The 10642-nt window shown below is 38.4% G+C and overlaps 2 protein-coding genes across 9 annotated transcripts in view; both read right to left on the reverse strand.

The window, feature by feature from the left end:
- Positions 1 to 2712, reverse strand: part of LOC107752005 (ras-related protein Rab-6B-like) — a 17134-nt gene extending 14422 nt beyond the window's left edge. For all 5 annotated transcript variants that reach the window (XR_001641325.1, XM_016567841.1, XM_016567839.1 and 2 more), the window contains exons 1-2: positions 2503 to 2712; positions 1458 to 1516 (exon numbers count right to left, since the gene is read on the reverse strand). Coding sequence is in view for 4 of the 5 variants with exons in the window: in XM_016567841.1 (XP_016423327.1) it covers positions 1458 to 1516; positions 2503 to 2581 (138 nt within the window). In the remaining variant the exon portion in view is untranslated. The remainder of the gene's footprint in view (positions 1 to 1457; positions 1517 to 2502) is intronic.
- Positions 2713 to 3131: 419 nt separating this feature from the next.
- The window catches only part of LOC107752004 (septin-6), a 35489-nt gene continuing 27978 nt past the window's right edge, over positions 3132 to 10642 (reverse strand). The window contains exons 9-11 of one of the 4 annotated variants that reach the window (XM_016567837.1): positions 9558 to 9748; positions 8437 to 8481; positions 3132 to 4498 (exon numbers count right to left, since the gene is read on the reverse strand). In XM_016567837.1, coding sequence (XP_016423323.1) covers positions 8478 to 8481; positions 9558 to 9748 — 195 coding nt within the window. In that variant the 3' untranslated portion in view covers positions 3132 to 4498; positions 8437 to 8477. Of the gene's footprint in view, positions 4499 to 7312; positions 7735 to 8436; positions 8482 to 9557; positions 9749 to 10642 lie in introns of those variants that run through there. The other 3 variants (XM_016567835.1, XM_016567834.1, XM_016567833.1) reach the window with 3 other exon arrangements.

Raw genomic sequence — 10642 nt, forward strand, 5'->3', positions numbered from 1 at the left:
AAATTCATTCATCTTCGGAACACAAATTAATATATTTTTGATGAAATCCGAGATCTCTCTGACCCTCCCATATAGACGGCAAGGGTACTACCACGGTCAAGGCACAGAAACGTAGTAAGAACATCATTAAAATGGTCCATGTGACATCAGTGGTTCAACCGTAATTTTACAAAGCTACGAGAATACTTTTCGTGTGCAAAGAAAACAAAAATAACGACTTTATTTAACAATTCTTCTACCCCGAGTTACCATCTACCGCCATTATTGAGAGTAACACGACGCATGCACATGATGCTGCTGACGTAGAACACGCATGCGCTGTGTCTTGTTTACGAGCAGAGGAAAGCACACGCATGCGTTGTCACTCTCGATAATGGCGGTAGATGGTAACTCGAGGGAGAATAATTGTTGAATAAAGTTTTTTTTTTTTTTTTGCATCATAAAATTACAGTTGAACCACTGATGTCACATGCACTATTTTGTCAATGTTCTTGGTACCTTTCTGGGCCTTGAACGGGGTAGGACCCTTGCTGACACATGCACATGATGCTGCTGACGTAGAACACGCATGCGCTGTGTCTTGTTTACGAGCAGCGGAAAGCATTGTCACTCTCGATAATGGCGGTAGATGGTAACTCGAGGGAGAATAATTGTTGAATAAAGTTTTTTTTTTTTTTTTGCATCATAAAATTACAGTTGAACCACTGATGTCACATGCACTATTTTGTCAATGTTCTTGGTACCTTTCTAGGGCCTTGAACGGGGTAGGACCCTTGCTGTCTATGGAGGGTCAGAAACAGGGTTGCCAGGTTTTCACATGAAAACCCGCCCAATCACTACTCAAAACTAGCCCAACCGCGTTTCGAGGGGGTCCCCAGGTAAAAATCGCATTCCGGGGGGTAAAATACACGTTTTTTTGGCGGGCTTCCCTGCTAAAATTTGCTTCAATCCACGGACATGAAAAACAACCTGTGGCAACAGTGTTAAAGTAGCCCAATTCCGCGGGAAAACCACGGAATTGGCAATACTGGTCAGAAAGCTCTCAGATTTCATCATAGTATATATCTTAATTTGTGCTCCGAAGATGAACAATTACAGGTTTGAAACGACATGAGGGTGAGTTCATTTTTGGGTGAACTAACCCTTTAATAGATGTTGGTCATCCTATACTTTTGTTGTATGGAAACAACATTTTAACAGTGTGACTATTTTTTTCTATAAAGTATCTCATTTTGTGTTCCATGGAAGAAATGTTTGGATCAACAAGACCATGAGTAAAAGACAACACAATTTTTATTAGCGAGTGAACTATTCCTTTAGAGACCAACGCTGAACCAAACCTTTGCGTTACAGATTTTACAATCTCAGCAATACTTTGGGCAGATATTAAGATGCACAGTAACATGGTAAGCATCTTTGAACGCAATATGGGCTCTGACAGTCAAAGCAGGTGTTACCTGATAGGTATTATCGAAGCTGTCATACATAAACCTGGTGATAAGTGAAGTTTTGCCCACTGTGGAAAAAGAGAAAAAACATAAAGGATTAGAAATAAGGGCCTCAGTAAATACGTCTCAAAACCTAGTGTGCTCCCTACATAGACAGCATGTTTGGTGTTCGCATAGAAAGCATATTGTCAAAGATGCTGTCACGAAGGGAAGGGATGCACTGGTCTGCAGGATGAGTCTGAACTCTGATCGCTGTGTTGGCAACATGGGTGTCGCCGTCCTGCTTTCACAGCAACATACCATTTCAATACAGGCTAAGAGAAATGCTGTAACTCTCGTTTACGACAGGTCGCTGATCGTTTTTTTTTTTTTTTTTACGTCCGAGCCAGCCATTATGAAAAGAAAAGGTGGATGTGACGTGGATGATGTGGCAGTTAAACATCCCTGATGTGGTTTATGATCTTGATTGTCACAGCTGGCTAATTAGAACCATGCTAACTGCTATCCGCTAGCAACCATCTTCACAACAGACAGTATTGTTTTATACACTGAAACATGTTCATTCACGATTGTAGCGCAATGTTGTTTGCATTTCATGTGTTAAAAACGAATGACCGATGTGATCACATATAAAAGGCCTTTAAAATGGGAGGTCTCTTTTGTGGCTAAGAACAGACAACACAAACATGCTAATACAAGGACTTGATGGCTGCCGTTGATTTCTACATGCAAGAATACATAAACACAGAGGAGAAAGACATAACAATAACATACTTTGTCGATTAAAGCAGAATTGAGTTGATAATCGTATCTTTTTATATAGTTCGGATACTGCAGGATGTTACGTTAAATGCCACATGATGTCTGTTCGTGTATTGTTCATGACAACAGTTTACTGTAAATGTTGCTGCATTTTAAGTGCTCGTCACCAATCGTATCCGCTCAAACTGTCAGATAATTATTTGCATGTGTATTTGGTAACATCTATCATTCTGTAGCATCCTTTCACCTGGCCTGGCCACTCTGTCCACGTCTCACGTATCTGAACACTTACCGCTTTGCTCGCCCAAGAAAACCAGCTTAAATTTCCGCAGAGGGTTGCCAAACTCTCCGCCACCGGTCGTAGTAGACATATTTATCGAGTACAATAAACAAAAACTATCTAAATATTATTATTTTCTGTGCGCGGACGAAGGACACACAGTACAGTCCTGAGACGGAGCGCTGATAGCTGCCGATTCCTGAGTGACAGCGCCTCCTCGTGGTCAGAGATGGAAACGCAGGACACGCTTTGGCTGTGTTTCACAACCTAGTGCTAGAGAGCTGCCTGCCAATGCTGTATAGGTTCCAGTCAAGTGGTTGAGCGCGACTATGATTGCCAAAATGCTGTCTTAGTAGGCAGCTTACTAGGTTTTGAGACACAGCCTATGTAGTACCTAACAATCGTGCAGCATTTAAATCCTTAATTTTCCTTTTATCTTGTCAGTATTGCGAAATTATTTGACATAGCCTACAGTACATTTTCTTCATATAATTCCTAACTGTATTTAGGATATCAGTTTATGTATATTTTAAATGTTATCTAAATATTTAATATAAATTTGATATATATATATATATATATATAAACACTCATTTGGAGGTTAAATCATGAAATAGCATATCGATTTTACAAATGTTTTATTGAAAATGTACACCATGGAATCGTACTACAGTTAAATATTTCACAAATTTCTTGTATTACAGGGGTGGGGGTTATTGAAATTAAGGGGAAAACATGGGAGATGACTAGAAAAATTTAGGCCAGTCTTGACACCCAAAATGTTTCACACAGAAAACAGTCACTTGTCAATAATGTTATTAATCATTAAAACACGTCTCGACATTGATACGCAAAATTGGTCCTTAAAAATTATATGTACTGCACATATGCATGACCGTCTGTACCTCGTAACTGACTTGTTTGAAATTAAATGACTGAAAACCCTTGACATATCGAAATGCAATATTTGCCAAAACGGGAAATGACATTTATAAACTGAATGTAACTGCACATTGTACCTGGAATAAATACATGTAATAAAATAGTCCAAAGTAAAAAGCATTTGAAGAGTAAATATGTCTTAGCAAAAAATAACTCCATGAACAAAAATATGTTCAGGGCATGCAAAAGAACAGAAGATAAAGAATATAAAAAGTGGCACTGAATGTGACCTACATGGTATTTCAATAGGTGCTTCATTATGCTTTAAGATTATATTCTAAATAAATTATAACTATATTGCTGTGACTATTTAAGACTTGAAATGTATAGGGGATTACAAAACATACAATACAAACCTCTCAGATTTTGCTTATTTAGCTCATGCTTTCAAATAAAGATTCTCATTAAATTACAATTAAATGTCTCTCGCTTAACATTTTGCTGCATTAACAACCAGGAACTTTCGGGCTCATTTTCTTTGGATTTTCTCAAAATTCACAGCCAGCATGTCAAAATGTTTTCAAGTCTTAAAGATAATCTTACTCAGCTTAATTCACAACCTAAATTATAGTGTTTGCAAATAAGTATCCGTTCGAGCCTCAGTTATCACTGTTAATGTTGATGAGGACATGCAGGTTCATTCACAAACATGTACTCATGAAAGAGACAAAATGATTGTTTAATTGAACAGATTGAAACTGCAAGGCAATATATCATAGACACAAAATCTGAACTAACAACTCCAAAGCATTCCTTTAGTTCACAGCCTTTCTACCAGAGCTTTGGCTCTGGTGTCACCAGCAAGCGATGTCTGTAAAATACTAATGAGGGACTGCTTAGCATGCCTTAATTAGGAAACACAGCTAATATTTGTTGAAAAATACCATGTTAAGCCCACATAAGGCCATCAACAGGGCACACAGCATGAAAGCAAAAAAAACAAACAATTAAAATATTCAAACAAGGCTGACGGAATGAAAAAGACAGGAAGAAGAGTGGACGCTTAGTTCTTGTGGAAGCTGCAATCCCCTCTTCCAACAGGTGGCCAAGACAGAGTTAAAAGAAGCTAGAAGAAGAGAGGAGACAAACGCAGATTAGAGAAGGTATCAGGAGGCCACTGAACTCATCAGCACCAGTGGGAAGACAAGTTTACAACAGTCAATTGGAAATGGCCACTCAGATTTTTCTTTTGCCAGCCAAAAGCATGAAGCATTCGGAATGTGAGCGGAACGAAACACACCGTCCTTCTGGCCTGCTTCAAATGCATTGTGCATCCCCTCTTCACAATTTGCATTTAAACATGCATGGATTCATTCATCTTGCATTCTCTATTTAATAAAACCGTGGTCAAAGGTAACCCAATCTTAAACCGTTGAACTGGGACAGTGATTATAATGATTGCATTTTCCCTCCCCACCTCTCTGAAGAGGCACACATTTTAAAGGAATAGTTCACCCCCCCAAAATTTGCTGAATATTTTCTCTCTCAGGTAGATTAGTTTGTTTCATCATCGGAACAGATCCTGAGAAATTTAGCTTTACATTACTTGCTCACCAATGGATCCTCTGAAGTGAATGGGTGAAAACTTTGATGAACGCTGTGTGTTTTACTTGTGGATTATTGTGATGCTTTTATCAGCCGTTTGAACTTTCATTCTGACGGCACCCATTCACTGCAGAGGATCCATTGGTTAGCAAGTGATGTAATGCTAATCCAAATCTCTTCTGATGAAGAAACAAACTAATCTACATCTTGGATGGTCAGAGGGTGACTAAAGTTTCAGCAGATTTAAATTTTTGGGTGAACTATTCCCTTTAAGCATATTAGTCACACAAAGCATCACAAAAGATACACAGCGAATAAGCACAGCCTTAAGCAAAGGTTTTGGTAACGCAATAATTACAGTGTTAGTAAAAGCTGCAGAAAGAGCCCAAAATCAAAATACAAGAGGTGATTTAAGAGAAACTTAAGAGGGCTTGGTCCACACTGCCTCCCCTTGGGCTACCGGTTAACCAAAGAGTCTGGGCCTGGTCCCTTATCAAAGCCATACTACTCAGTGCAGAGCCAGGGATTACTGCAAAGGAAAGTAAATACACACACGGCAGTGAGCAGGGACACTGGAGGGAGCAAAAGCGTTAATAGGTGATAAATATCAATCACATCAATGCCACCTGTTGAAAGACCAGCATCCAGATACGATACAAAACACTGTCATCCAGCACAGAACCAACAGAATCACTGATTTTGCTGAATAGTCTGGTATCTTTAATACTAGCTTTGAAAATATAATTTACAACTTAAACTCAAAATAAACTGTCATTTCCTGCAGCGACTCGCCTAGACGAAATTTCCTCACTATTTGGTCATATAAGGATCTTATAATGACATTCAGTTAATTTGACTTGTAGCGGTGGTCAAACACTTCACTTGAGAATATAGGCCAAACCTTTAGACAATAAATTCTGATGTATGATTAGTCTTATTACATATGCTCAGTTAAGCATAAAGATGCAGTAAATTGCTTCAAAGGTGAAAGTCCAGCTTCTCCCTAAAGCAAATAATCAAAGCATAAATTGAGGAATTAAGATTTTTCAAGAGTAAGCAAATCAAACACTGGCCATGTCACCCTCAAAATACAAGAGGTGATTTAAGAGAAACTTAAGAGGGCTTGGTCCACACTGCCTCCCCTTGGGCTACCGGTTAACCAAAGAGTCTGGGCCTGGTCCCTTATCAAAGCCATACTACTCAGTGCAGAGCCAGGGATTACTGCAAAGGAAAGTAAATACACACACGGCAGTGAGCAGGGACACTGGAGGGAGCAAAAGCGTTAATAGGTGATAAATATCAATCACATCAATGCCACCTGTTGAAAGACCAGCATCCAGATACGATACAAAACACTGTCATCCAGCACAGAACCAACAGAATCACTGATTTTGCTGAATAGTCTGGTATCTTTAATACTAGCTTTGAAAATATAATTTACAACTTAAACTCAAAATAAACCTGTCATTTCCTGCAGCGACTCGCCTAGACGAAATTTCCTCACTATTTGGTCATATAAGGATCTTATAATGACATTCAGTTAATTTGACTTGTAGCGGTGGTCAAACACTTCACTTGAGAATATAGGCCAAACCTTTAGACAATAAATTCTGATGTATGATTAGTCTTATTACATATGCTCAGTTAAGCATAAAGATGCAGTAAATTGCTTCAAAGGTGAAAGTCCAGCTTCTCCCTAAAGCGAATAATCAAAGCATAAATTGAGGAATTAAGATTTTTCAAGAGTAAGCAAATCAAACACTGGCCATGTCACCCCCAATGTGCATAAACATTTAGCGACACTTTTATGAATCGTGCAAATAATAAAATGTAGAATTGTCTGAAATTCATACACAATGACTTTCGCACAGTTTAAAGGTTTATGAAAGAATGCCCTTTATTACTGATGCAAATATTAGTCCCTTTGCAATTGATATTTATTTAAAAGTGATTTTTTAATTAATTTTGTGAAAAATAAAATGTCACAAAAATAAAGAGCTATAAAAAGGTGCTTATATTTGGAGATGTGCCAAAGTTTTTCTAAACTAATACAAGGATAGCAATGACAGGTTTAATATATATATATATATATATATATAAAAAAAATTTTAATAAAAAACATTGAGGTATGGCTGCAGATGACCAGAGAGCATCTGTATAACATGCCTGAGCTAAAATGAGACAAAACATCATTACTAATGTTCCTAAATTCTAACTATTCTGTTAGAAACTAGGGTAAAAATGCCTTAAAGGCACAATACGTAATTTTCGCCGCTAGAGGGCGTGTATTCAAAATAAACAAAGAGGCAAAGGCGTAGTTTGATGACGCCGTGACTATCTCACTGCATGGCCGAACTGAAAGCAGCTCATACATCTTCCTATTATAACACTAATGACCATTATGGTACTGCTAATATAATTTGTCCCATTTTAACCTGTGTACTCAACTACTGCATACCCACAACAGTAGCCACTCATGTTAAAGTTGAATCAAACACTAGTCATGCAGAACAAAGCAATATCATCATGACATCATAACATAGCAAGTAAAAAAAAGGAAAAGAAAAAAAGTTAAACCATCTAAAGAAGGATTCCAATCACAGTTAATATCCCTCCTCAGCCGTGTTATGCGTGAAACTGGGGGAACGGGATGGGAGAGAGGGGGGAGGGAACGGGAACAGCATGGCTCAGGAACACTGAGGAGGGAAGAGCTCATTCACAGCGGGCAGGGGGAGCACTTTCTACAGGAATCCTGAACTGGAAATGAGAGAGAAGGAAGATTATTGTTCCCTACAGGTTACACACTGTTGTATTCACACATTAATTAAAAAAAGATCCAAAATGTTAGTCGTGCATCTGTTAAAACATTTCAAAGCGGTTGCAGGGGGTGTATGTGGTAAGGCTTAGTATTGTTCTCTCTTTGTACCAGATAAAATTCATTACATGGTCTCTTCTGTTGTGTTATGTAAACGAACCAGATATCCAAACTTTAACAATTGTGTTATTTACCTATTACTAATAGGTCTGTAGCAAGGGATAGCCCACTTAACAACAGCATTATTTCAAGGCCAAGTGTTGGACTAGACTAGAGTGACCCAGCTGTAGGAGTCGAGCCATTAAAGGCTCTTTTGTGTAAGATCGTGGAAGAGCAGTGAAGTGCAAACAACAGCAGATTCTTATGGATTCTGATGGCAGATGGCTGCACATCACACAGGGAGAGCAATAAACTCTTGCCTGGCACTGGTGACATAATATCCCCTGCTGCTGCCACAGAGACATTCTTCACATTACCAGCAGTTTTAAGCATGAATAAGAAAAACTGTTATAACTACTGCAGGGCTTTAACACAGCAATTACAGGATCAGTCTAACTGACCACCATCATTGCATTTGTTTTTGTAATTTAGTTCCCTCATGTGAACGAGGGCTTGTGCCTTAAGAGGTACTTTGAAAGCCTTACCAGCATAAGGTGTCTCAGGTGAGGAGGGAGCAGGTGAGGAGTTAACTGGAAAACAGCATGGATGAGACGTACATGACACGTGCACAAACTACACAAGACACCTTACATGCAACATCAAACAATGAATAATCTACATGCCCTGCCCTGCAAGAGCACTGAGGAAAACTGTACCATTTCTCTGGCTATCATATATATATATATATATATATATATAGTAGTTAACATTTGAAGTGGATCAAAAAAGTTCATCAAAGTTGTCCTAACTTGACAAGAACGCATTTTGGTTTTAGGACAACTTTGATAAAAGGTTTTGATCCACTTCAAATGTTGAATCTTGCCATACCATAATTGAAATACAGCTGAACAATACTACAAAAATAAACTGGATGTTTTATATTATAAATGCACAACAATATGAGTATCTTCACTGCTATTCCAAAGTTTGGGAGTGGGTAAGATGTTGTTGAAAGAAGTCTCTTATGCTTACCAAAGATGCATTATTTGATTAAAATATAGTAAAAACAGTATTATTGTGACATTATTAAAATTTAAAATGACTTCTCTATTTTTATATATTTGAAAATGAAATTTATTTATGTGATGGCAAAGCTGAATTTTCAGCAGCGATTACTACAGTCGTCAGAATTAATAATTCAGTATTAAGATTCTTCAGAAATAATTATAATATGCAGATGTGGTTCTCAAGAAACATTTATTATTATTTTCAGTGTTGAAAACAATTGTGCTGCTTAATACGTTTTGTGGAGAAAGTGATTTAAAAAAAAAAAAGCGCAGCATTTATTTAAAACAAACCTAATCTAAAGCTAACATCCAATTTAATGCATCTTTACTGAATAAAAATAATTTCTAAAAAAAATGATAAAACTTTTGAACAGTAGTGTATATGCTCAAACTAGAGCTTTCATTTTCATATCAGCGCACTGTCACCTCCATAGTTTTGGTCATTATCTAAATTTAACGTTCCTTGCAATATTACATGAGCAGGTCAGTGAAATGCATACACACACACGTTCACACATGTTCTCCTGCATCGTGATCTTCTGGTATCTCGGGAAGGCAAGGTTGTGAGGGTTAGGAACCATGTAGAGGTCAATACTTACTTTTTCCTCTCTTTATCCTTCTTAAGTGTGGAGGAGCTCCCTGCCTGCTGGGTCTGGGCCTGCAGCAGCTCAGCAGCAGTCTTCTTCTGCTTGAAGCTGTTCAGCTCATCATCGAGAGCCTTCTTCTTGTCCTCTAGTTTCTTCTTCTCATCCTGGTGAAGCTTCTTGAGACGGTCAAACTTTTCATGAAGCTGTGACGTGAACATCACAGAGTCAGTATGTTACTGAACTAACAAAGCTTTACATCTACTGTAAAATAGTCCAATTTATAGAAGTACAAAGTCTCTTTTTTTTTTTTTATGTTTGGATGCATTTGATTGTATAAACCAGACCAGCTATACAGCTACTGAACCCCATGTACTGCATGAGCGGTGGATAATACTTTGGCTAGATGTGTTACAAAACTCAGTGTTTCCCCCAAGCGGCAACCTTCCGGTCTCTGTCCTGAAACCAACATGGAAGTGACTAAAACTGCAATTCATCGACTCATCCACTAGAGGCTGGCTCCAAAAGGGAGTCAGTCCCATAGACTCACACACACATTTTCGATTATCAGGGAGTGACGCGCTGCCAAGATGCCGACGGCCGGCTCCGCCCACTTTGAGCTTCAAAAACGTCTATGGTTTCCCCTGACATTATATTAGGGGGGTGGCCCCTTAAAGATCAAGTTAATTTTATTTAATTTTATATTCTCTATAGCGCCAGATCACAACAGAAGTCATTTAAAGTTACCTTTCCTATAGAACCTTGTTCTTTTATTAAACAAACTAAATAGCCTTATGTTATTTATCTTATTTACACGACGGCATGTCATTTCTGTCTCTACGTTACATGGTCGCGCTCTCTGTATCGCACACACCGCCCCGATGCGCACACACAAGTGAGCACACTCCCACTCCCACTAGTATTTGTAAATATTAAGCCGCAAAACGACTATTTAAATATCAATTCTGCATCTCTCTGTGTTAATGAATGGCGCAGATGGTTTTGTTTACTACTTGTACTGAAGCGCGTGTGACGCTTCCGGTGATATTAACGTCTGCCGTCTCACTAATGAGGACATAAATACACGAACAACATCTCCA

The sequence above is a fragment of the Sinocyclocheilus rhinocerous genome, unplaced genomic scaffold (genome assembly GCF_001515625.1).
Source record: "Sinocyclocheilus rhinocerous isolate Xijiao unplaced genomic scaffold, SAMN03320098_v1.1 scaffold662, whole genome shotgun sequence".
Taxonomy (NCBI): Eukaryota; Metazoa; Chordata; class Actinopteri; order Cypriniformes; family Cyprinidae; genus Sinocyclocheilus; species Sinocyclocheilus rhinocerous.